This window comes from Syngnathus typhle, linkage group LG16 (genome assembly GCF_033458585.1).
Source record: "Syngnathus typhle isolate RoL2023-S1 ecotype Sweden linkage group LG16, RoL_Styp_1.0, whole genome shotgun sequence".
Lineage (NCBI taxonomy): Eukaryota > Metazoa > Chordata > Actinopteri > Syngnathiformes > Syngnathidae > Syngnathus > Syngnathus typhle.
This window is the reverse complement of record NC_083753.1, coordinates 2369426-2394970: the sequence shown is the minus strand read 5'-3', so window position 1 is coordinate 2394970 and position 25545 is coordinate 2369426. Positions and strand designations below refer to the sequence as shown.

At 46.1% G+C, this 25545-nt stretch overlaps 5 protein-coding genes across 18 annotated transcripts; 4 read left to right on the top strand and 1 right to left on the bottom strand.

Annotated features, from left to right (window-relative positions):
• Nucleotides 1-365: 365 nt before the first annotated feature.
• Nucleotides 366-4375, top strand: LOC133168917 (mitochondrial antiviral-signaling protein-like). 2 transcript variants are annotated; one of them, XM_061300612.1, is made up of 5 exons: nucleotides 366-488; nucleotides 1437-1559; nucleotides 1797-1968; nucleotides 2198-2700; nucleotides 2994-4375. In XM_061300612.1, exons 2-5 carry the CDS (start codon nucleotides 1437-1439, stop codon nucleotides 3405-3407), a joined length of 1212 nt encoding a protein of 403 aa, XP_061156596.1. In that variant the 5' UTR covers nucleotides 366-488; the 3' UTR covers nucleotides 3408-4375. The 2 variants fall into 2 exon arrangements, with proteins under 2 accessions (XP_061156596.1, XP_061156595.1); XM_061300611.1 differs by having other exon boundaries at nucleotides 1797-1977.
• Nucleotides 4376-4552: 177 nt separating this feature from the next.
• Nucleotides 4553-9397, top strand: mavs (mitochondrial antiviral signaling protein). 6 transcript variants are annotated; one of them, XM_061300607.1, is made up of 7 exons: nucleotides 4553-4605; nucleotides 5090-5197; nucleotides 5563-5657; nucleotides 6158-6280; nucleotides 6518-6698; nucleotides 6915-7423; nucleotides 7779-9397. In XM_061300607.1, exons 4-7 carry the CDS (start codon nucleotides 6158-6160, stop codon nucleotides 8196-8198), a joined length of 1233 nt encoding a protein of 410 aa, XP_061156591.1. In that variant the 5' UTR covers nucleotides 4553-4605; nucleotides 5090-5197; nucleotides 5563-5657; the 3' UTR covers nucleotides 8199-9397. The 6 variants fall into 6 exon arrangements, with proteins under 6 accessions (XP_061156591.1, XP_061156590.1, XP_061156593.1 ...); XM_061300606.1 differs by having other exon boundaries at nucleotides 5537-5657; XM_061300605.1 differs by having other exon boundaries at nucleotides 4578-4857.
• Nucleotides 9398-9597: 200 nt separating this feature from the next.
• Nucleotides 9598-12717, top strand: pank2 (pantothenate kinase 2). The gene is made up of 7 exons (XM_061300603.1): nucleotides 9598-10022; nucleotides 10571-10923; nucleotides 10996-11249; nucleotides 11379-11555; nucleotides 11674-11797; nucleotides 12035-12160; nucleotides 12234-12717. The coding sequence occupies exons 1-7, from the start codon at nucleotides 9797-9799 to the stop codon at nucleotides 12282-12284; spliced, it is 1311 nt and encodes a 436-aa protein (XP_061156587.1). The 5' UTR covers nucleotides 9598-9796; the 3' UTR covers nucleotides 12285-12717.
• Nucleotides 12718-13071: 354 nt separating this feature from the next.
• loxl3b (lysyl oxidase-like 3b) lies at nucleotides 13072-23226 on the top strand. Of its 8 annotated transcripts, XM_061300594.1 has the most exons (18): nucleotides 13072-13411; nucleotides 13535-13709; nucleotides 15077-15425; nucleotides 15561-15724; nucleotides 15820-16037; nucleotides 17952-18017; nucleotides 18635-18685; nucleotides 18861-19071; nucleotides 19162-19342; nucleotides 19650-19804; nucleotides 20120-20290; nucleotides 20886-21041; nucleotides 21216-21375; nucleotides 21475-21718; nucleotides 21822-21937; nucleotides 22078-22214; nucleotides 22610-22721; nucleotides 22802-23226. In XM_061300594.1, the coding sequence occupies exons 2-18, from the start codon at nucleotides 13569-13571 to the stop codon at nucleotides 22873-22875; spliced, it is 2706 nt and encodes a 901-aa protein (XP_061156578.1). In that variant the 5' UTR covers nucleotides 13072-13411; nucleotides 13535-13568; the 3' UTR covers nucleotides 22876-23226. The 8 variants fall into 8 exon arrangements, with proteins under 8 accessions (XP_061156578.1, XP_061156584.1, XP_061156580.1 ...); XM_061300600.1 differs by lacking the exon at nucleotides 20120-20290; XM_061300596.1 differs by lacking the exon at nucleotides 17952-18017 and having other exon boundaries at nucleotides 13073-13411.
• Nucleotides 23227-23452: 226 nt separating this feature from the next.
• mrps26 (mitochondrial ribosomal protein S26) lies at nucleotides 23453-24987 on the bottom strand. The gene is made up of 4 exons (XM_061300613.1): nucleotides 24641-24987; nucleotides 24186-24332; nucleotides 23805-23928; nucleotides 23453-23721 (listed from the first exon to the last, which is right to left on the bottom strand). The coding sequence occupies exons 1-4, from the start codon at nucleotides 24853-24855 to the stop codon at nucleotides 23590-23592; spliced, it is 618 nt and encodes a 205-aa protein (XP_061156597.1). The 5' UTR covers nucleotides 24856-24987; the 3' UTR covers nucleotides 23453-23589.
• Between the last annotated feature and the right edge of the window lie 558 nt (nucleotides 24988-25545).

The window sequence follows — 25545 nt, the reverse complement described above, 5'->3', positions numbered from 1 at the left end:
TTTATTTTATTTCATATTTACTTATTTTGTTTCAATTCATTCTAAAATGTTGAGCTGTTTTTTAAACATTAAATACAAACATTTCCACATATTTATACTTAATACTTGGCGAAAATATTCAAACTGTAATTAGAATACATTCTTTTTTATGGCTATGTTTTTATAGTGTGCCTCGTCCTTGTTCGTGTGCGCGGATTATCTTGACGGGATTAGCGACAGATGTAAAGCAGAAATCGAGATCAAATCTAATCCTAACCGCAGAGCCACATTGGCATTGGATTAAGAGACGTCAAACCGCACGCATTCTGATCATTACCGCACTCTGATTGGCCCTTGCGTAGATTTACGGCTTCTTCGTCCAATAGAAAGGCCGAAATGTGGCACGGGGGCAGATGTGTGTGGAAAGGAGCAGCGACGGCGCTGTTCGGTTTTAGTGCTGTATTTGGTCTTCAGGTGACACTAGTCGCAGCAGCCCACGCACGCCAAAGGTGAGTTTGAAACACGAAAAATTTTACGCCGTTTGCTGCTCGTCGCGTCGAAGAAATTATGTCTTATTCCCACGACTGCGGTATAGCTGTGTAGTGCTTCCGAGTCAGTAGTTCAATGTTGACCTAAAAACCTTACATTGTGAATATATGATCAAAATTGCTTTTAGGGGAGTTTCACACAGCTCAATATCAGTGTGAGTCATAGATTTGCTGCTAAACGACTTTGAGAAGTGAATACCATTCTTATTTATATTTATCTATTTATATTTATAATTATCAAACATGTCAACCCGGTCGTTGTGTTGTAGTTTTTTGTGATCATAATCCTAATAATGAAGTTATAGTTGCATCAAAATGAAAATGACACTAGACGTGTTTTGGGATATTGCACAGAGGTCAAGCATTGCCCTTGTGTTAAGGAGTTGCCACCGTCCTTGCATGTGCGTGTGCTTCCTTGTTAATCTGCAATCTGTCATGACACCACACACTCACAAACACGCACAGACGCACTTGCACACAAATCTTTTTACACAATGCACCTGCCTAACTTTAGTGTCGTGACACCTGATCACCACTTGATTCCAGGTGAGTTGAGGCGATTGTTCAAGCCCCAAAGTGACAGCAGGCTTTTTTGGGTGACATTTACAAATGCATTGTCCAAACAAAACGAAGTGGACACACAACAAAGGTGTGTGTGTGTGTGTGTGTGTGTGTGTGTGGAGGAGGGGTGCTGTGACGTTTCCATAGGGAGCTATTAATAAGTGACAAATTTGACATTCTCCCCCTTCTTTTTTGTAAAAAAATCCATGACAAATCTGACCTTGTGTTCTAAAGTCCTTTTTATGCTCACTTTTACTTTCACTTTCACTTCCATTTTGTTCTTCTCTTAACATTGTTGTATCAGGAGGGAAACAAATGCGCAAATGTACAATTGTGTTCTCCTTCTAGATGTCGTTTGCTAGCGACAAGCTGTACAATGGCTACCTGCGCACTCATATGCCAACCATCGTCACCAAGGTCAAAGTGCGCGAGATTGTGCCCCACTTGCCGTGCCTGACCGATCAGGACCGGGTGAGACGCTTATGTGCTAATGAGCCACATGCTGCTTCACCAAGTGTGAAGATATGATCTGCTTACAAGTGCATGTTTGTCCTCACAAGGTGGATCAGCATTTTGCATATTAGCAAGCTCCTACACGATTAGATTATGTCTCCAGACTTGGTGAAGCAGCATGTGGCTCATTCGTTCTGTTCCGAGTACGGTCCAAGTAACCCAGTTGAATGTTTGTCACGTGACGTGCGCTGGCAGGAGACCATCGAGGTCAAGCGGGAGATGTGCGGCAACTTTGACAGCATGGTGCTGCTGCTGGACTGCCTGAAGAGGCGGGACAGCTGGCTCGAGCACTTCATCCGCGCTCTGGACATGTGCGAGCACGGCGCCATCGCTGCCGAAATCCAAGCCGAGTATGACAAGCTCCAAGGTGCCAGTAGTAAGAGCCATTTTACTTGCTGGCTAAGTCTTGCTTTTTTGCTCGCCGTTGTATAATGTGGCCAGCGTGGATAACTGTCAAGAGAAGCCATTGTTATTTATGGCATAAGCGAAATTTTCTTAGATTTATGGATGATGTCCGCGCTTTATATTTTCATTGGCTGAGCCGCATCCACCCATATTGTGAATTAATTTGTCTTTGTTTGTCATCGTTTGTGTAGACTCCGCCCCCAGCTCTCCCCCAACCAGCGTTGTGAAGGTCCACGTCGATCCCGCTCCGTCCGCTGCTCACCCTTCCGGGTCCGAGATCAGCAGCCCCAGCCAGGCTGCAACTTTCCCGTCCTGCCCTCCTCAGGCCGACCCGGAACCAGAGATCCAAACTCCCGTACCCGCTCCACCGCCTGTATCTGAACAGCCACTTGCCTCCTCTGCCTCTGAAACAGATATGGATCCTCTGGAAAGCTCTGAATCTAACAAAGCGGTGCCTGAGGAAGTTTCGTTCAGCTGCGACGCGTCGCTTGAATCCGACCAAGCTGCGGAATTGTGCGACACAGCCCCGTGCGATGTCATTGAAAGCCCGCCGAAAAGTCCCATTGACTTGGAAGTGACCGACGCTTGCCGGTCCCCCGAGAAGCACCTCGTGCAAGAAACTGCTGCAACTGTGGAAAAACTCACTCCCGCAGCTGTTACGCCAGAAGATATTTTGGAAGCTCCGGCAACACAGGTGAGAAGAGCAAGACTCTTTAACACATCATTTTATAACATACCGTATTTTCCGACAGGCACGTTCTCAATTTGTTGTTTATGTGTCATGTAACGTTGGCATACTGTACAATTGTTCAGCCTGTTGTTGCCTCTATTCTATTTTTATTTGCCTTTCAAGATGATATTTCGGTTCTTGGTGTTGGATTTTATCAACTAATTTCCCCAAAAAATGTGACTTATACTCCAGTGCAGCTGGTGCGACGTGTACTCCGGAGTGACTCATAGTCGCGAAAATACATTTTTCCATTTTAGATCATTGTCGAGAATTGTTCAGCAACAGGAAATCTTGTGGACCCCGTCTTGTCCGCTGCTGCCGCCTCGGTGTGCTTAAGCACACTTCGCACACTTACCAGCATCCCGCCGCAAGAAAATCCCAACTCCGACAACGCTGGATCCGGATCATCGGCCGACCCCTTTTCCGGTGACACGGACCATCTGGAAATAAGCGAGGAGGATGGGGTGCGGGTGAATGTGGTGCATATCTCCCAACAGTCGTCCGTGCTTAACTCAGACGGCCAAAGCACGGTCAACGGCGTCGCCACCAAAGAAGTCGAGGCCGAGAAGCTGAGCCCTCGCGGCGCGCTGCCTGCCAACGGCAAGTTCATCGCAACGGCGCTGGGAGTCGGCGTCTGCGCGCTGTTGGTGGCATGGAAGTTCAAGCATTAAGGAGAAGCGCTCCACCTTCAAGGCAGTGTTTCCCAACCGCTTTTTGAGCCATTCGCATTAAAAAAAGTCTCACAGCACACCTGGCCCAGAAATGTCCTAGTTAACTGCCCCCAAAAATAATTGTGTTTTAGCTCATTCAGGGGACATGCCATCGCGTCACTCAACTGGTAGCCGAGGTCTATCTTTCACTATTTTGGAGCTTCCTTTTATCTATTTTTCTTCCATTCATATTCGACAAGCTAGTCAGCAGACACATAGACAAGATAATAACACTATTCTCTGTGGCGTGACAAATTCATTTTGACATGTTATTTTCACTTTACAATGACCTAATTGAAATTGTATAATTTTCCGCAGCACTATGGTTGGGAATCGCTGTTTAAGGTGATCAATTTACGTGTGCCTTATTGTTATGAAAACCTCCTGATGTTTTAAGGTTTAATACTAGCAAGTATGCAGAGTTTGTAGATGTTATTTTTTTATTTATTTGAAAATATGGTATTGTTCTATGCTGGATACACACTGATATTGATTTAATGCCACGTTTAAATTGTATGATTAGCATTTTTTGTAATGGTAATAGTTAGAACCATCTTCTAATAAGGAGTGGGAAAAGCTCATGCTTGAAGGCCACATTAGTCGAACCCTTATTATGATTATATGATTGAGAAAAAAAAATTGTATTTTAAAAATGTACAGTTATTTATTTTAATATTTAAGTAAAACTCAATAGATATTCATTTTAAAGTCTAAGAAATGGTCCGTTTCAGGGTAATATATTTTTTAAAAGCTGTTTAGTCACCTTTTTAAGTGGCACGAATATAAAGAGAAACAGTAAAATTATGAAAGGCTGGAAGACTGCTGCTGCTTACTGTGTATAACTTACACAGTCCTGTTTTGAAGCTATTTCTTTGTATATACACAGTAATTTGTACAGTATGATAATAAAATTGGACCCCCTAAAGTCATATTGTCCTGTTTTGATTCGTCAGTTTTAGTGAATATTGATTAATTTGATATAAGCAGCTTCAGTGCACCAAAGATCATTTTTTCTGAATTTTCTCTGCTTTTTTTTCACTTAAAATTGTCATTTTACTATTGTGCCTATAGAGGAAGGCGTGTCTTTTGACATATTTCGAGTTCTGATTGGCTATTCAGCCGTCACAACCGCGCCTACTCCACATTGAACAGCATCGAGGTAAATGGCAAAATAATCTACCTTGTTAGCAGGGAAATTAACCTCTTTGCCCACGACCGTTTCAGTCACCACTTAAATATCATCAGCGCTGCACCTGGTTACCATTAACAACCGCATTCATGTCGTAAATTAGCCCATTCGCTCGTCTTTTTTTTTAAATGGAGACCAACGGCCACTACCAGCGCGACGATTAGCGCAAAACACCAACGAAGAGGCAGCCGCGCTCCGACACAGCTGTGCCCGGCGCAAAATGTAAATAGACTACAGTATTTTTTTTTTTAATGTTTATGTAACTATAGTGTGCCTCGTCCTTGTTCGTGTGCGCGGATTATCTTGACGAGATTAGCGACAGATGTAAAGCAGAAATCGAGATCAAATCGAATCCGAACCGCAGAGCCACATTGACATTGGATTAGGCACCCATGTTGAGTTTACTGCTATTTGATTGGCTCCTGCGTAGACTGACTGCTTCTTCGTCCAATAGGAAGGCCTAAAAGGTGGTACCGGGGCAGATGTGCGTGGAAACGAGCAGTTTTCGTGCTGGATTTGGTCTTCAAGTGACACTCGAAGCAGCGACCCACGCCCGCCAAAGGTGAGTTTGAAACACAAACATTTTCACGCCGTTTGCTGCTCGTCGCGTCAATGAAATGACGTTATACTCCCGCGACTGCTGTATAGCTGTGAAGTGCTTCTGAGTCACTAGTTCCATGTTGATCTAAAAACTTTACATTGTGAATATATGATCAAAATTGCTTTTAGGGGAGTTTCACACAGCTCAGTATCAGTGTGAGTCATAGATTTGCTGCTAAACGGGTTTAAGAAGCGAATTTCATTGTTGGGTTATAATTATTGTTGCATGTTGTTTTGACATGTCAGTCGTTGAATCAGGAAAATAAAGATGTGGAGTAACAGTTGGTTCTTTATTTGCATGATCTTGGGTTGTTTAATGGCGGTCAGTCCACGAGGCACTGTAGCAGACAAAACAACAACCCCCTCTCTCCAGGTTAGAAGGATTAATACTGTCTGGGAAGGCAAAAAGATGTCCTAATAAGGTAAACTTATGCCCTGCTGTCACCTTACCATTCGGTATCATCACCTTACCATTTGGTATCGTCACCTGACCATTTTGGTATCTATGTGTATTGGAGAGTTACTACCCTGTGTGTGTGCGCTGTGTCAGCGGTCTGTTCCAATGTGTATTGGAAGGTTACAAAGCTCTGTGTACTGTGTCCGCGTTCGAATTGAGCAGTTATGTTTATATAGAATAATAAGAGGATTTGCCCATATATGAACATGAAAAAGTATGCGTTTGTCGTCACTAAAAAATATGGACACATTGCTGTTTCTCCCACTTCATCCCCCCCTTTTTTGTGCAATCCATGACAAATCTGACCTCGTGTTCTAAAGTCCTTTTTATGTGAGTTCAGTTGTCATCTTGGAGGTTACATGCTCACTTTTACTTTCAGTTTCACTTCCATTTTGTTCTTCGCTTCACATTGCTGTATCAGAAGGGAAACAATTGCACAAATGTACGATTGTGTTCTCCTTCCAGATGACGTTTGCTAGCGACAAGGTATGGAATGGCTATTTGCGCACTCATATGGGGACCATCGTCAACATGATCAATGTGCGTGAGATCGTGCCCCACTTGCCATGCCTGACCAATCACGACAGGGTGAGACTCTTATGTGCTAACGACCCACATGCTGCTTCACCAAGTGTGAAGATATGATCTGCTTACAAGTGCATGTTTGTCCTCACAAGGTGGATCATCATTTCGCATATTAGCAAGCTCCTACACGTTTAGATTATGGCTCCAGACTTGGTGAAGCAGCATGTGGCTCATTCGTTCTGTTCCGAGTACGGTCCAAGTAACCCAGTTGAATGTTTGTCACGTGGCGTGCGCTGGCAGGAGACCATCGAAGCCAAGCGGGAGATGTGCGGAAACTCTGACAGCGTGGTGCTGCTGCTGGACTGCCTGAAGAGGCGGGAGAACTGGCTCGAGCACTTCATCCGTGCTCTGGATATGTGTGAGCACGGCGCCATTGCTGCCGAAATCCGAGCTGAGTATGACAGGCTCCAAGGCGCCAGCAGTAAGAGCCGTTTCACTTGCTGGCTTAGTCTTGCTTTTTTGCTCGCTGTCGTATAATGTGGTCAGCGTGGATATCTGTCGAGAGGAGCCATTGTTATTTATGCCATAAGCGTATTTTCCTTACATTTATGGATGATGTCCACTCTTTATATTTTCATTGGCCGAGGCGCATCCACCCATGTTGTGAATTATTTTGTCTTTGTCATTGTTTGTGTAGATTCCGCCCCCAGCTCTCCCGCAACCGGCCTTGTGAATGGCCACGTCGATCCTGCTCCGTCCGGTGCTCACCTTTCCGGGTCAGACACCAGCAGCCCCAGCCAGGCTGCAACTTCCCCGTCCTGCCCTCCTCAGGCCGACCCGGAACCAGAGATCCAAACTCCCGCACCCGCTCCACCGCCTGTAATTGAACAGCCACTTGCCTCCTCTGCCTCTGAAACTGATATGGATCCTCCGGAAAGCTCTGAATCTAACAAAGCGGTCCCTGAGGAGGTTTCGTACTACTGCGACGCATCGCTTGAATCCGGCCAAGTTGCGGAATTGTGCGACACATCTTCGTGCGATGTCATTGAAAGCCCGCCGAAAAGTCCCATTGACCTGGATTTGACCGATACTCGCCAGAGCCCCGAGAAGCACCCCGTGCAGGAAACTGCCGCAACTCTGGAAAAACTCACTCCCGCAGCTGTTACTTTGCTGCCAGGAGATATTTCGGAAGCTCTGGCAACACAGGTGAGAAGAGCAAGATTCTTTTACACAACATCATTTTATAACATACCGTATTTTCTGTCAGGCATGTTCTCAGTTCGTTGTTTATGTGTCATGTAACGTTGGCGTACCGTACAATTGTTTAGCCTGTTGCTACCTTGATTCTACTTTTTTTTAATTTTGCCTTTCAAGATGATACGTATGTATGTTCTTGGTGTTGGATTTTATCAAATAAATTTCCCCCAAAAATGCAACTTATACTCCAATGCAGCTCATGTACATATGGCTTTACCTGCTTTATTATGCATTTTGTGGCTGGTGCGACTTGTACTCCAAAGTGACTTATAGTCTGGAAAATACGGAGTTTTTTCCATTTCAGATCATCGTCGAGAATTGTTCGGGAACAGGTCCTGCGAGCCCCATCTTGTCCGCTGCCGCCGCCTCGATGTGCCTGAGCACGCCCCGCACACTTACCAGTATCCCGCCGCAAGATGATCCCAACTCCAACGGCGCCGTATCCGGATCATCGTCCGACCCCTATTCCGGTGACACGGACCGTCTGGAAATAAGCGAGGACAATGAAGAGGACGGGGTGCGGGTGAATGTGGTGCACATCTCCCAACAGTCGTCTGTGCTTAACTCGGAGGGCCAAAGCGCGGTCAACAGCATCTCCGCCAAGGAAGTCCAGGCCGAGAAGCCAAGCCCTCGCGGCGCGCTGCCCGCCAACGGCAAGTTCATCGCGACGGCGCTGGGAGTGGGTGTCTGCGCGCTGTTGGTGGCATGGAAGTTGAAGCATTAAGGCAGTGCTTCTCAATTTTCTGTTACGCCCCCCTTAGCAAGAAGAAAACTTTTCGCGCCCCCCCCTCCCCACTGTGACTATCCTAACTTGTCCTGTAAGTAGTAAAATGTTGCACTGTCGCAAACGTCACAGAAGTAACAATGAGAGCGCCACTGCCCCCTGCTGTGAAAATGCGCAATTACACTTTATTCTAGTACTGCCAAAAAAAAAGCCTGTTCCCCAGGGTCACCCCAGGTATAGCGGGGCGCGCCCCACTATTTGAGAAGCACTACATTAAGGAGAAGTGCTCCACGTTCAAGGCAGCGTTTCCCAACCACTTTTTGAGCCATTTGCATTGAAAAAAAGTCTCACAGCACATCACCTGGCTTTTAGTGCATGCCCCCTGCATGCCATCGACGTCACTCAACTGGTAGCCAAGCTCTATCTTTCACTATTATGGAGCCTCCTTTTATGTATTTTCCAGGGTTTCTTTTTTCCCATTCAAATTTGTCAAGCTAGTTAGCAGACACATAGACAAGATAACAACACTATTCTCTGTGGTGTGACCAATTCATCTTGACATGTTATTTTCACTTTACAAGGACCTAATAGAAATTGTATAATTTTCCGCAGCACAATGGTTGGGAATCACTGTTTCAAGGAGAACAATTTACGTGTGCCTTATGGTTATGAAAACCGCTGATGTTTTAAGGTTTAATACTAGCAAGTATGCATAGTTTGTAGATTTTTTTATTTTTTTTATTTGAAGATATGTTATTGTTCTATGCTGGATACACACTAATATTGATTTAATGCCACGTTTTAATTGTATGATTAGCATTTCTTGTAATGGTAACAGTTTTAACCATCTTCTAATAAGGAGTGGGAAAAGCTTGTGCTTGAAGGCCACATTAGTAGAACCGTTATTATGATTATATGATTGATAAAAAGTTAGTATTTTCAATATGTACAGTTATTTTAATATTGAAGTAAAACTCAATAGATATTCATTTTAAAGTCTAAGAAATGGTCCGTTTCAGGGTAATATATTTTCTAAAAGCTGTTTAGTCACCTTTTTAAGTGGCACGAATATAAAGAGAAACAGTAAAATTGTGAAAGGCTGGAGGACTGCTGCTGCTTACTGTGTATAACTTGAAGCCATTTCTTTGTACATACATAGTGATGTGTATAGTATGATAATAAAATTGGATCCCCCTAAAGTCATGTCCTGTTTTGATTTGTCAGTTTTAGTGAATATTGATCAATTTGATTTAAGCAGCGTCAGTGGTCCAAAGATGATATTTTCTGAAGATTTCTCTGCTTTTTTCACTTATAATTGTCATTTTACGATTGTCTATCGAGGAAAGGCTTGTCTTTGGACATGTTTCGAGTTCTGATTGGCCACTCAGCCGTCACTCCTCCGACCACGCCCACTTCGCATTGAACACAGCACCGAGGCAAACGGCAAGTTAATTTAGCTAGTTAGCAGGGAAATAGCCTCTTCGTCCACGACCATTTAAGTCACCACTTAAAAATCATCAGAGCCGGCCCTGGTTACCATTAACAACTGCATCCATGTCGTAAATTGACCCATTCGCTCGTCTTTTTTTTTCTTTTAAATGGAGACCAACGGCCACCACCAGCACGACGATGACAGCGCGGACGACGAGGGCGAAACACCCTCGAAGAGGCAGCCGCGCTCCGACACAGACGTGCCCGGCGCAGGCTGTCTTCTCCAGAGCCAGGCCGACAAGGTGGCGGCGGCCGGACGTGCTCCGTCGCCCCGCTGCGACTCTGACGCTCCTCCGAGGCGTCGCAGCGATTCCGTGAAGAAGAGCAGGCCGCGTAAGTATTGTTGTGCCCTTAACAAAATAATAATAAAAGAAGACCTTTATAATTGTTGACTAGTCAGTGACATTTTCATCTTAGACACATTTAATGAATAAATGAAGGTAAATGTCGGCGTAAATTGGCGGGCTTTGATGCACACGGTAATGTCAGACAATGGCATTAGAAAGGTAAAATTTGCGTTTTATGAGGTGTTTGAAGTATGTTGCTGTTGTGCAACAAGATGGCGTTGGCGGCACACACTGTTCCTCTGGAGATGATGGTGATCATCACCATCAGTACCACGATGAGATGGATGAATGCCATCATGTGATCATCACCGTCTGACAATATCCCTCCAAAAGGCATTTGGACACTTGATTAGATTGATACGAATGGCCTTCGAATCAATAAGAAAAAAAACCCCATAATCATTTCAATATATTCCCATTCCCTTATACATATGTGTGCAATCTACAATGCTATTTCATAACCTATACTTTATTTATTCACGTAGCAGTTGCCATCCGAAAGTCACCGTCTGCATGTTGTCATTCGAAACGTAGCATTCCCGTGGTTTGGCATGGACATCGGCGGTACACTGGTCAAGCTGGTGTACTTTGAGCCCCGTGACATCACAGCGGAGGAGGAGCAGGAGGAGGTGGAGAACCTGAAGAGCATCCGCCGTTACTTGACGTCCAACACGGCGTACGGCACCACAGGCATCCGCGACGTGCACCTGGAGCTGCGCGAGCTGACACTGTGCGGCCGCACAGGCAACCTGCACTTCATCCGCTTCCCCACGCAGGACCTGCCCGCCTTCCTGCAGATGGGCCGCACCAAGCACTTCTCCAGCCTGCACACCAGCCTCTGCGCCACCGGCGGCGGCGCTTACAAATTTGAGGCCGACTTCCGCTCGGTGCGCTAACCTTGCATGTTTGCTTGATGTCCGTCAGCTGCTGATATCACCCGATTCCTTCCGCCAACACAGACAGCCGACCTGCAGTTGCACAAGCTGGACGAGCTGGACTGCCTGATCCGCGGCGTGCTCTACATGGATGCGGTGGTCTCCCCAGGCCCGTCCGAGTGCTACTACTTTGAAAACCCGTCTGAGCCGGAGCGTTGCGTGCAGCGGCCGTACGCGCTAGAGAACCCGTACCCGCTGCTGCTGGTCAACATCGGCTCCGGCGTCAGCATCCTCGCTGTCTACTCGGAGAATAACTACAAGCGTGTCACCGGGACCAGGTACACCCAAGACACACACCTTCCCCGCTAAGAAACAACAAACCAACCATATTTGCGAAACCATTCTTGTGAGATTGTCCGATACCCGCATGGACCCTGTTAGCGCTTAACAGCGGGGTGACTTTTCAGCCTGGGTGGGGGGACGTTCCTGGGCCTGTGCTGCCTGCTGACGGGCTGCTCTACCTTCGAAGAGGCTTTGGCAATGGCGTCACAAGGCGAGAGCACCCGCGTCGACAAACTGGTGCGGGACATCTATGGAGGTGACTACGAGCGCTTCGGACTGCCGGGCTGGGCCGTGGCCTCCAGGTGCGCAATTTGGCCTGTGATGAACAACAACTATGACTTTGGAGAAACAAAGTTTTGTAATATTGTGACTTAAAAAAGAAAGTAATTGACCTTTCCCTGTTTTTGGCCACGTCAATAGTTTTGGCAACATGATGTCCAAAGACAAACGCGAGTCGGTGTCCAAGCAGGACCTGGCCAGGGCCACGTTGGTCACCATCACCAACAATATCGGCTCCATCACGCGCATGTGTGCGCTCAACGAGGTGAGTTGGTACCCGTCCGAGCGGTGACTTCTGCTGACAGTTGGCGTGGTCCTGCCTGCCTGCCTTCAGCCTCTTTACGGTGCTGCCTTGTGGCGTCTTGATCAAGCAGCATTGTACAGGGCTATGAAGGCGCCGGGTTTGGCGTCTTTGGCCAACCGACTCAGGATCTCCTCCGCCGATGTTGACCAAAAGAGCAAACGGCCTGATTAAAAGCCACAAATTGTGCTTTTCCGCAAGAACATCGAGCGCGTGGTATTTGTGGGCAACTTCCTGCGCGTCAACACGCTGTCCATGAAGCTGCTGGCCTACGCCATGGATTACTGGTCCAAAGGCCAACTCAAAGCACTCTTCTTGCGCCACGAGGTCAGCAAACACACAAACAGAATCCAAATTCTTGCGCTGTGCTGGATCTGAGACACTTATATTATTCTTTTAGGGTTACTTTGGAGCTGTTGGAGCTCTGCTGGAGCTGCTGCATCTGACCTGAAGCAGCTGAAAGAGAAAAAAATGGACATGGTCAAGCTGCTGCAAAGCGAAACAAAATGTTGCACTTTAAATGGTCTGAAGCGTCCAAGTCATCGCTGCGTCGTGTTGTGTTTTTGTTACACCAAAAAAATAAAAGCCTCCGCCTTCCAAACTAGTTAACCTCTGAGCCCATTATCTGATGGTTGCTAACTAAAGCAGCGGATACATCGGACACCTCTACTCATAATTGCTTTGGCGAGGACAATAGCATACGTTTGTGTCAGTTTTGCGGACGTGTGGTCCTGTAAACAAAAAAGTGCCTGCCTCATGAAGACAATCGCTTTTGTATACTGTGAGGAAAACAAAGCTTGATTTGAAAGAGAAGGACATTTATTCTGTTTTAGGTTACCTATCCAAGTATGATCATTCCCAAATAAATAACTTGATTATTGGCACACGCTTGTTCCTTCACGCTGAGAATATGCTCACCAATTGAGTTTTTGAAAACATGTCCTTTAAAACCCCGTATTTTATAAATATTACAAATTATTAGAGGGGCCTCATGCTTGCGAAATAAATGAGGGCAGATTTGGAATCAGCGCAAACAAGAATCCATATCCGTTACTTAATTGAGCATTACCTGGGGAACAGCATGACGTCATGGTATGGGAGCTACATAACAAAGCTCATAAAAAGCAGTATTTAAAAAAAAAAAGTCAATTTCAGCAGTTTAATTGCAAAATTTTCCCATCTTTTAACTCTTTTTACCTACTTACCTTTCATTTTTTCTTCCCATTACGCAAGCATCAGACAGGCATGAAAGAGTCTTGTGTGTGTCTCCCAGGAATTAGACCCAGCCCTCCTCCTTTTTCTTCCTCCTCTCCCCTCTTGGTCCTTTTGCTCCTTTCCGTCGGCCAGGCTGTACAGCTGGCAATTTGCAGACACCGCCGAGTAGGCGACGTTGTGCCTACCATACACTTTTGAACTCTTGTTTATCTCCCTCTTAACTACACCGGCAATTAGACGGAGCCAAGTATGAAGGAAACCTGAAGGATTTCTCTGCCTTGTTTCACCACTTTCTGGACATTTTTTTCCCCTGCCAAGAAAACAAAAGTAGTTGAAGCGCTCCCTCTACTCTGCATCATTAAGGTAAGCACGTAGACAGCTTACAATTGCAACTTTCCAAACACATAATTCAAAGAAAATGGAAATGTTGTGTAACTTAAAGTGTAGTGTGTTTGAATGGCTTGTGTGTTTACATGAGACAAAAAGATAGGCACTGGCTATAAAGTGAAACTTTACGTAAATGACCGCAGTATCCTGTGAGTATCCCATCGGGCATCCTCCAATTTTTCATGATGACGTCATGTTGAAAAAACTTTCAAGACTATTTCGGGGGTTCGCTGATGGTGTAGGGGTACACTTGCCTGTCTTGTGTGCGGACACCGTGAGTTCGATTCCCGCATATAACGTTGTGTGTGTGTGCGCGTGTATGTGTAAGAAATGCGGTGGAATTTTGGGGTGAAAAATGAGATTATCAGTTTTTTTACGTATTGAAAAATACAACTTTGTTTAAAAATAAGCACATTTTATAAAAATACAGTTGCATCAAAAAATTTGTCTTTATCTTGGCAAAACAAATCTGAAAAACAAAGTTTTTATTGAAATACTACAATTCATTTTCCAAACAAAATCAAGGTTATCTTGAAAATTACTTCATTCTCATAAAAAAAAGTGTTTCTCCGCAAATATGACTGAAATATGATCTCCGTAATATTACAATTTACAAAAAGTAGGACTTTTTCTAGAAAAAAAAATTGCCTGACTGTTCTGTCTTTCTGTGCGTGATGCACAGCCACTCGTGGCCAGCAACAAGACAGTCCAAATCTGCTACGAGAGCTAGCTAGCTAACTGAACACACATGTAAACAAAGGTCCTCAAGTTATGCTATCATTCTCCTCAATTAAGTATCACACAGACTTTGCATATAATTCTATTATTTAAATATCCCATATTTCCAAACAAATCTCACTTGAGAAGTTTTTTTATTAATGATGACCACACCTTCCAAATTGCTACTTCAGCCACGGATCAAACGAATGAATCAGTCTTGTCGAAGAGGTTTCTTTGTGGCTTCTGGAAAGTATTCCCCCCCTCGTGATCCCGACCCAGACAGTCCCCACACACACGTGCGAAATGTTCCCACTGTGATGTTGAGTCAGGCCGCTGGTTCGAGCAGCAGAAAACGCACAGCTGCCGTGTGGTCAGCGAGGTCAGCAACGTCTGGCACCAATACGGGGAAACGAGCAAACACGCTGCGCCCATGGCTCAGTTTAGCACATGAGGTGTGATCGGGCCGTGAAAGAAAATTTAAAAAAAGGCTTTCTGAAGGTTTTATTTACAGGGGATGAAAGACTATCAATTTGGAATGGGCGAGTAGCGATACCAGGTATTGTATCGGATCCATGTTCTAAGATATCGAGTATTTGTGTAGAACGTCAATACTAACCGCTGATAATTAAGTCAAAAGAAGAAATAAATGAATGATTTGGACATTGAGTAAGTCCTCCTCGGTGGTAGTCGGGAAAACTCTCAGTCATGTTTTGGAGCGGGAGCCTCCCGTCTGGTGGTCTCTGTACAAACACAAGACACTACTGGATTTGTGCAGACCCCCCTGTGCCCCCCCCCCCCCCTAAACGCACACTGAAAGTCGTCAATAGCACGTTTATGTAGCGTACAACTCAAAAGTCAAGCTAGCATCGTGTTCATTTGTGACGCGTATTGACAGTCAAATCTGTTTGATCTGTTTGGCAGGTAGGCGTAAAAATGTCGGCTTGGACCGGCAGGCGTCACCTGTCCCTCCTCTTCTTCCTGGCCTTGTGCTCGCCCTGCTGCCTTGCCCAGATGCCGGCGCCGCTCACCACACTTCGGCCGTCGGCGTCACCATCCGCCCCTCAGTCGCAGTCAGAGAGGCTGAAAGTGCGACTGGCCGGATTTCCGCGCAAACACAACGAGGGCCGCGTGGAGCTCTTCTACAAGGGCGAGTGGGGCACCGTGTGCGACGACGACTTCTCCATCTCCAACGCCAACGTGCTGTGTCGACAGCTGGGTTTCGTCGAGGCCACCGGATGGACACACAGCGCCAAATACGGAAAGGGACAAGGTAGGACGTGCCCCTATCGACTGCAGCCTATTGTTTGTTTATTGCCCCCAACATATTTTGCGGGAGTTACGTTACTGCGGTGAAGTCCGCCTAGCAACAAGTCAAGTAGTCCCATGTGTGGTAATTGTGTTTAAGGCAAGATCTGGCTGGACAACGTGCAATGCGGCGGCGGCGAGTCGAGCATCAGCGCATGCAAATCTCGCGGCTGGGGTAACAGCGACTGTACTCACGATGAGGATGCTGGCGTGGTGTGCAAAGACGAGAGGATCCCGGGATTCGTGGATGCCAACGTCATCGAGGTTGGTCCGCTCGGATGGAGTCTTTGCTCCTTTTCATCAGCATCATTTCATTGCTTGTGTTTGGCAATACTTTGATTCTCGTAACCTTTCATCAGGCTCAAGTGGACGAGAACAAGCTGGAGGAGGTGCGCCTGCGCGCGGTGGTGGCGGCGGCCAAGAAGCGCCTGCCCATCACGGAAGGCGTTCTGGAGATCAAGTACAAGGACGGCTGGGCGCAGGTGTGCGATGCCGGTTGGACGGCCAAGAACACGCGTGTGGTCTGCGGCATGCTAGGATTCCCTCAGGAGAGGAAGTTCAACAAGAACTTCTACAGGTCAGTGGCGCTGGTCACCATGGTGTACCTAATGTAGTGTCCATCTAAGGCAAGCTATTCCGTAATGAATTCTGCGGTCGTCCCATTTTCCAGCGTCGGTCCCAGTCACGCGGCTCTTTCGCTTTTTTGTTATCTGGCTGCATCAATGGGAACGACGATGACGTGTCTTGTAATTAGAGCACACAAAGAAAACACTACTAAGAAAAACAAAGCTGGAGCTTGTGGTATTTCCTCAAGTTCCTAAAAGGGCATACCGTTTTTTTCCGTGTATAGTGCGCAAAATTTAACGAATTTATTGTCCTAAAATCTGGGGTGCGCATTATACATGGGTACAAAAATTTTTTAATTTTTTTTTTTTTTTAATTTAATTTTATTTTTATTTTTTTTTTTAGAAAACAAAACCAACAACAGGACTGACCGACAAAGTCGTGGAACAAAAAGACAGGGTGACATTACCAAAGACAGGAACAGAAAGCAAACAGACATCATGACAGTAACACATGCAATGATCCGACGGTGAGCGAGGGGCAGACAGGACTTAAATACAAAACACGTTACATTGATTGAGGTGACACAGGAAGAGAGGGGCGACGCGAACAGAAACTATGGCAACCTAGACACATAGCAAAACTGGGGACGAGACGTGACAAATGTCCCTCGAAATGAAACTTGAAATCACCAAGTTTTGGTTTCCAAGGGTGTTTTTATTCCTCTTCAACGTCTCTCCCATACAGAGCCGCCTTTTTCACGTCCGCACGCCTCTTTCCCGTGCGCGCACGGAGCGCGGTGGTGCGTTTATGGGCAGTCGGAGAAATCAACGCCAACAAAAAAAATTACATCCAGCCTAGTTAAGACCATACCAAAGACTATAAAAATGGGACCCATTGCCTCCCTATGATCATTGGGACTTAAAAAAAAAAAAAAAAAAATTCATAAAAATTGGGTGCGTATTATACATGGGTACAGGCTTTTTTCCAGCATCAGCATGCCATTTTTAGGGTGCGTATTATACATGGGGGCGCACTATACACGGAAAAAAACGGTATTTGTCTTTCGCATTCCAGGTGGACAGAGGAGAGAGCGAAAAAGACTTTTCGTTAAAAAATGTGCGTGTGTGTCGTGCAGGCGTCTCGCAGGAGCTTGAGAAGTGCGTGTGTGCGCGCGTGTGTGTTGTCTGTCAGGTGTGTGTGAAGCCTTGGTGGGAAGCAACCACATCCCGTGGCGGGGCTACTGTACATCCTGTTTAACGAGCCTTTGGCCACAAGGCGCAAGTGGTGACCTCGTTAACGGTGTCGTGGAGCAATTTTTGCGTTACAGTCCAAAGCCAAAATCAAAAGCGACCATTTTCAAGCGCAAATTCATTTTGCTTTTTACTACTACGTCAACCTTCATCATTACTTCTACATTGGACCTTTTTCACTGCTTTTATGTGCTTTTACTTTTTGGCACAGTTATTGCAGAGTGGGAAAACCTAGTTGCCGTGGCAACATTACAGTCAATGTTTTGTCTTAATATCAGGCAGTGCAGCATCGATTTTACATGTCACTAGATATTGTGGCTATCGATGTATAACTAGCAAGAAACTCTCATTGGAATTTTATCAGGTGGTGAGTGGGTGGAAAAAAAACGTGTTTTGAGTTTCTAAATAAAATAAGCCACACAAGCCTGAAAGCTGGGTGCTAAATGTTTGGAATATCTACGTCGTTATGTTTGACCTCAATTTGCGCTGCCGACTTGTGGAATGTGAGCGCCGCAATTCACTGATGGTGACATGACCCCCCCGCCCCCGCTTTGTCCCATCCTGCTGCAAAAAATGTACGGCAAATATGGACTGTAAGAAACTTGAGCTGGAACTCAAAGATAAAAAATACACTGTAAGAAATGTGAGCGCATGTGGCTGTGTGGTGGTTGCAGACGTTTGAGAAAGCGCACCGCCAAGAGGGTGTCCAGGTCAAAGGTTAACATCACAGCAGGCGCCAGGTACTTTGTCGCCGGGAGGAAAACGTGCCCGCCTCGCCGTCCGTGTTCTTGTTTTCCTCTTAGAGTAGCTACTAACACTTTTCACAACTAGTTGAATGTGTCAATAACCATTTGTAACCCGAGTTTAGACTCAAGTCACACACAAGTTGACTTTTTACAGTATTGAAGAAGTCAACCTGTTCTGCGTGAGTGTTTGGCTATTAAACTCGTGCTCATTTAAATGCGTTTGCATGTCGGAAAGACTTTGTGATGTGATTGATTCTTCAACAACAAACAACTTGGTGGCATTGTATTTGAGAACTCAGGTTCCAAAACTCATAAAGTTGTTCCAGTTTGGCAACTAAATGGACAATTGTGGAACATTTTTGAGTTTCGCTTTATCCTGCAATTGTTCTAATGGTTTTGTTGAAGAACCCTCCAAAGTTCTCCTGGTAAGTCATTGAGGTGGTCGTACACTTGTGCTCTTCACATTGATTCAGGATGCGTCACTTTCAACAAGCCTGCTCTGATTAAAAAAGAGAAAACAAAGTGACACATTCCTTCTGAAACAAGTATTCCAAATGCTTTTAATGCCGTGGGGCTAAAATTGTGCAGTCTAACCCGTGTTTACCTTACAGGCAGACAGCTAAAGCTAACGCTAAGTCTAAACAGAGCAACCCCGGCCCAAGGTAACGTGAGCACTTGTAAAAGTTTTTACGTGGTTATTAAAAAAAATCAAAACAGCAACAACAATTGACTCAAAGCCGACTGATATGTGGACTGGTTTTACAAAATGGACCCATGGTCAACATTTACTCCCGGTATACGTGATTCAAGTTGACAATGCATCCGGTGCTTTGGCAGGTTGTTTTTGGAGCGGCAGACGAACGTGTACCGCGTGCACTCGGTGGCGTGCGCGGGCACCGAGGTGCACTTGGCTGCGTGCCCTATGGAGTTCAACGGGCCCAACACCACGGCGTTGTGCCGCGGCGGCTCTCCCGTCGTCGTCAGCTGCGCGCCGGGGCTGCTCTTCATGCAGAACCACGCCGCATTGAAGAAGAAAACCAAAACTTCGGTAAGGGCCCGCTTGCCTCCAACAAACTCTGACTCGCGGTCGTTACACAACATTGTATGAGCCCCTTTTTTTGTCTCTCTGTCTCGATAGAGCACGGTGAGGCTGAAGGGCGGGGCCCGGCTGGGCGAGGGCCGCGTGGAGGTGTTGAAGGGCGGCGAGTGGGGCAGCGTGTGTGACGACCGCTGGGACCTGCAGTCGGCCAGCGTGGTTTGCAGGGAGCTGGGCTTCGGCAGTGCCAAGGAGGCCATGACGGGGGGACGCATGGGCCAAGGTGAGGCTCACTTTCCTCACATGGGAGGCTTTTGAATGTCTTGAAAACACAAATCTACCCATTTTAAAATACATCGGCAGACCGCTAAATCTTGCAGACTTTCCACTCTGGTGAAGTCAAGCGAGGGATTGTTCCTAATTCCATGACGAGGGTCGTTTATGGTACAGTTCCTCTTTTCAGCAAATCAAGGACAACATTTTTTTCCCCACGAACGTGTTGTTTGCTTAAATAAACCTTCCTGGTTAAAAGTGCTTTCCAGTGCCTGTAAAAAAATATAAACATCATTTTTGTTTGTTTGTTTTTCCAGGAGTCGGTCCCATCTACATGAACGAGGTGAAGTGCTCGGGCCTAGAGCGTTCCATCTGGAACTGCCCGTTCAAGAACATCACATCGGAGGACTGCCAGCACACAGAGGACGCCGCCGTGCGCTGCAACGTTCCCTACATGGGCCTGGAGAACTCGGTCAGAGCGACACCTCTCTCTTTGGGCCAGCACGTTAGTCACATGTCACGTGTACGGCTCTTGTGATTGGTCACTCAGGGAAATGTCTTTTTTGCTACTAATATTTTGTGATGATTATAATTTAGTGCCTAGTTGACTAATGTGATCACAAAATTACGCTAACAAACTCACATGGCCTCATGATGGACGTCACGATTTCCATACTGCCATGCAATTGCTCTCAAAGGCTCCAGTGGGATCCCTCCCAAAAAACAAGCTTTTGGTTCCGATCCCTCTGGATCTTTGCACTAACCCCGGCTGGGCCCCGCCACACAGATCCGACTCGGAGGGGGGCGGACCCGCTACGAGGGCCGCGTTGAGGTTCTGGGTACCAACGCTAATGGCACGGAAGGCTGGGGTCTGATCTGTGGCGAGACCTGGACCACCAAGGAGGCTATAGTGGCCTGCAGGCAGCTAGGCCTGGGCTATGCTAACCAGGCTAATCAAGTAGGTTGCTAATACCTGACGTACCCTGCTGAATTTGTTTGGGCGATTCTTTTATTATTTTTTATTGGTTGATGGCCAAACGTTTTCTTTCTCATTTGTGCTTTCTGCTAAAAATGTGACAGTACATAATAACTAATAGCTTTTCTTTGTGGCGTGCAAAGAAAAACATCCCGCGTTCCTGGTCCAAGGACTGACCTCATCCCACCCCTGCAAAAAAAAACCCTGCTTACATTCAATCTCGTGGCTGGCACACGTCTTTCACTGCCTGCACACAACTTGTGCCAGTTGAGGTTGAATTTGAATTCCTAACGCATTGATATATTAAGGTAAAAACTGGCATGCAAAAAATATCAATTATCTCCCCAAAAGAATCAAGGTAAAAACAATTTCAACATCTCAAAAAATGAAGTCCTCACATTCAAACATGAGATGGCACAAACGCAATCAAACCATTGTCAGTTTTTCCGATATCAAGTTGAGCTCCATCGGTCATGTGACACTGAAAGTGACAAGGCCTTTCAAAAAAGTCAGTATTAGAATTTGCGAATGAGCTCGGATGGCTGAGTGACTCCCAGCAGGGCGTGTGGTTCCGCAGATCCGGCTAGTGGGCGGCCGCAGCACGTACGAGGGCCGGGTGGAGCTTCGGGTAGGCTCCAGGTGGGGTACGGTTTGCAGCGCAGGCTGGAGCACCAGGGAGGCCATGGTGGCGTGCAGGCAGCTCGGCCTGGGCTACTCCATGCACGCCATCACCGTAAGAAGACCATTGTGATTAGTGAATTAAATGTTTTGCTTAGCTCATCTACAAATCTGTCCGTTTCAAAATGGCCACCTCTGCGCTTGCGTCTTCAACTCGCGATGACTTCCTGAGCGTGTGTCTTCTATCCTCTGATTGGCCGGCCGCTCTGTGTTCGCCTCACCTCCCAAGGAAACGTGGTATTGGGACAGCAGCAACGTGACCGAGATGATTTTGAGTGGCGTCAAGTGCACCGGAGATGAGATGTCGCTGATGCACTGCCAGCGACATAAGACGCTCAATTGCCAGAAGGCCGCCGCCAAGTTCGCAGCCGGTGTCATCTGCTCAGAGAGTGAGTGACAAGGGAATGTTTTTTTTTTTTTTTTTTTTTAAATTCAATAATGGGTTTAACTTAAGTAGTCTAAAAAGTGTTTTTCCGCTTGGGGCGCAGCGACGTCCGACCTGGTCCTGAACGCCACGCTGGTGCAGCAGTCGGTCTACATCGAGGACCGACCCCTGCATATGCTCTACTGCGCCGCCGAGGAGGACTGCCTGTCCAAGACGGCCGCCAAGGCCAACTGGCCCTACGGGCACCGCCGCCTTCTGCGCTTCTCTTCGCAGATCCACAACATCGGTCGCGCAGACTTCAAGCCCAAAGCTGGACGCCACTCGTGGGTGTGGCACGCCTGTCACGGGTAAGAAAAACAAAACAAAAAACACTCAATTGGCAGCCATTTTAATATTCATTTCTCCTGGATGTTTCTTGAAGGCTTAAAAGGTACTCCTGTGTTTTCTCAGACATTACCACAGTATGGATATTTTCACCCATTACGATCTCCTGAACGCCAACGGAAGCAAAGTGGCCGAAGGGCACAAAGCCAGTTTCTGTCTGGAGGACTCTGACTGCGAGGAAGGTCAACACAAACCTTTCATGCCGGTCAAATATTCTGAAATATATGCTGCATTGTGGTTGCAGTTCATGTACTGTCCTTTGAAGGCGTTATATGCATACAAAATAATTTTTTATCCAATGATGACCTTGCACCACACGCAGGTGTTTCCAAGCGTTACGAGTGTGCCAACTTTGGTGACCAGGGCATCACAGTGGGCTGCTGGGACATGTACCGCCACGACATCGACTGCCAGTGGATTGACATCACAGACGTCAAACCTGGAAATTACATCATGCAGGTAGCAAGCGCACACTCCGTGGCACACGTGCTTCTAATTGGGTCCATTTGGGCCACTTCCCTTGTCGGGGGGAGCTGCAAATGGCTGCTTGGAACCAAAATGGCTGCTTCCAGTTTTGGACATCCTGCCATGTATACCCAATTTTGTGTTGCCCGCTACGACTGGTGTCAGGGGGAGTTCTTCAAGGGAATGTTTGAGGTCCATTCAGTTTTCATGGCATTTACTTTCTTGTGGTGGAATGTGTTCCAAAATCTTTCTCCAGGTAGCATGAAGGTTGTTCTTGTGCTCTGCAGTGGTTTACTAGTGTTTCAAAAATAAAAGAGAAGCATTTTTGGTTTTCTGCACTTCATCTCCTCATCCAACCCGACTTTGCTTTTACTTTCCGGTCCACGCAGGTGGTGATAAACCCAAACTTGGAAGTGGCCGAGAGCGACTTCACCAATAACGCCATGAAGTGCAACTGCAAGTACGACGGCAATCGGATCTGGTTCCACAACTGCCACGTCGGTAAGTTGCCGCCGCACTCTTTTCGGGATGATGAAAATGGCTTCACTTTGTTGAAACCGCAATCATATGTCCTCCCACAGGTGATGCCTTCAGCGAGGAGGCGGAGAGAAGGTTCGAGAAGTACCCAGGACAGTTGAATAACCAGATTTCTTAATCCCAACAAGCGACGGGTGGAAGGAGATATCACGGCGTACGCTTAGGGCACTCGCCGTTGTTTTTCTTTCCTCTACGTAGCGAGGTTTCAGTGAGGAAGCATACATTTTGAAAATCCGTGCTTGAGCTATTTTTCAGTCATTCTTTTTTTTGTGAATGTATTTATTACCCGTTCAAAGGTCCTCCAAAGATTCCCAGGATTATCTTGTGTGATGCAACGCTGTTTTATTTTATTTTATTAGGATTTTACAACAAAGATTGGACAATGAATAAATGAAAATGGTGTATCTACACTGATATAATCACACCTGCTGCACTCAATTAAATGAGATGATGAATTTGTAAGAATCAACAGTTTTCAATTTATTACGTAACATCCGTGAACACATCAATTCACATCCTGCCGTTGGTCGGTTCTCCTGGTAAATTCTCTTCTCAAAGGTTTTTTAAATTACTTGGCTGAGTTACTAAAAGTTCGCAGTTTTCCAGCGACTTCGAGCAGGATTGGCAAGAGCCGTACCAGAAGTGGGGAAACGTCATCAGAGAGGCAAACACATCAACTTTATTCATCGACTGGCTCCTTTTCACCCTTTATTGGCATGACATTGAAAATGACTATCACAAATGTGGTCAAGAAAAGCCAGCCATCAAGAAGTGGTTGTAAACTAACTTTTTGATGGGTGATCCTTGCAAATGTCTTTCTTGTCCAAAATTGTCACCGCAACACCGTCTGTTTAACGACTCGACCTTCCTTATCCACAGCAAAGTTGTAATTCTTGGGGTTGTCCAGAGCTTCCTCAATGCGTTGGTCCAAGTTGTCCAACGTGATGAAGTTCTTTGCCTCTTCCTGTGGCCAAAAGAAAAAAAAAACATGACCAATACCAAAGACATTGTTTGACCAAAAAGACAAATTTGGGTGAAGCTGTGTACCTGCAGCTGCACAATTTCATCTTCTTTCTGCCTGACGAATTCTTGCTGTTGCTCTTCTTGCTGAAGAGCTTCTTCTAGCTTCTTGCGTTCAGCCTCTTCCGTTTCCTTCTGGATCCTCAAAAGTCTGGAAAACAACAACTTTTTGTGACTTATTTTTAATGAAATATTTTCGTAAAATGTTTTGAACCATTTTTCAAGGTTCTCTTTTCAGTAATTTCATTTTAAGTCTCTGACAATTGCAAAAACTAGTCTTATTTATTACATAGAAAATAATACATCTTTTTGTGCAATTTGTGTTTGTTTTTACTGATGTATAATTCCAATAACATGGCATTCAAATAGTTAAAACTGTTGAATCTTCAGCATTAGCATTTGGCTGACCGAAGTTGGAGCAAGCGCAGGTTCTCTTGACGGTTGAAGTCCATCAGATTGCTGTGTTCCTCAGCCTCCTGCCGTGCTCGCTCCTCCGCCATGGAACCCGTCTCCTCCTCGTACTTCCTCCTTAGCACCTCCTCCTTGAACTCCACACTGTGAAATGACCAACACAAACAAATAAAGGTTGTTGGCTGGCTCACTGTGCCTTTAAATTTTTAACAATAACTAATATACTTATGGGAAAAAAATACATCACACAATAATGTAATCATCAAAACACCATAAGCACAATTCAATTTTCTTCTAAAATCCCAACTATACCATAAGCACAATTCAATTTTACTCTAAAATATAAACAACATTATACCTGAACGCCTAGCATTAGCATGACTGCGTTTACCACAAAATGAGGCCAAAATGTCCAATTAAAACATGTGTGATCTGTAACGTTAGGGTGGTACCGCAGCGCCCTCATGATGAGCTTGTAGTCGGTGTATCTCTCCCGCAGCACGACCATCTCCACCGGGTCCACCGGCGGTGGTACTTTGATTCGCCCCAGCTTGGATTTGGCCACCGGGTCGGTGCGCGACTTTCGTCCGCGTTGCGCTTCCACCAGCGCGGTCCTTCCAGGCGCTAGCAGCCGTGCAACTCGCACGCTTCGGAACATCGCCGCCATCACCGCCGGTTGTCAGCCGCTTCAGAAAGTAGAACAAGTCCAAATGTGTCACATTGACACTAAAGAATAACAACTTTCAATGTCCGCAGGTGGCGGCCATCTTGTGCGTGTCCTCTGACACCAGGAAGCAATCGGATGGTGGAAAGACTTTTCATTGACACTGTCGCCGTCTAGAGGTTAGGATAAGTTTTGCATTTAAAGTCAGTGAACATCTCTTGTCCTGTCGTTGGTGCGATGTAAAAAATATGAGAGGAGAAGAATAAAGCGTGGCTGTATGGAAGATACGTACTACGGAAGAGGATTAGGGCCAGTGAAGAAATAAAAAACGACTGGTTATGGAGATGTCGTTTACTAGGGGTGACCGAAGTGGGCCGGGAGGACTTCCGGCCTACGCTGGGCATTGCTGCTTTTTTCATTGCAACTCAAGGTTTTGTGCTGTTGTCATCGTTAAATACTGGCAGTGGCTCTCAATTATTGCAGAACCCCTGGACGCTGACCGGGGCCTGGAAAGGGACTCTGAGAACGGTGAAGTGGACATAAAGATTTTGGATGGATGACAGGCCCTGAGCAGTGATCCCGGCGCAAATTCACTACTGAGCATTCAGTAGACTGGACTTTGCATCGACAGGCACTTACTTATGCAAGGGGGGCAACACAGAGGGCGCTTCAACGTGTCAGTATGCTGTGATA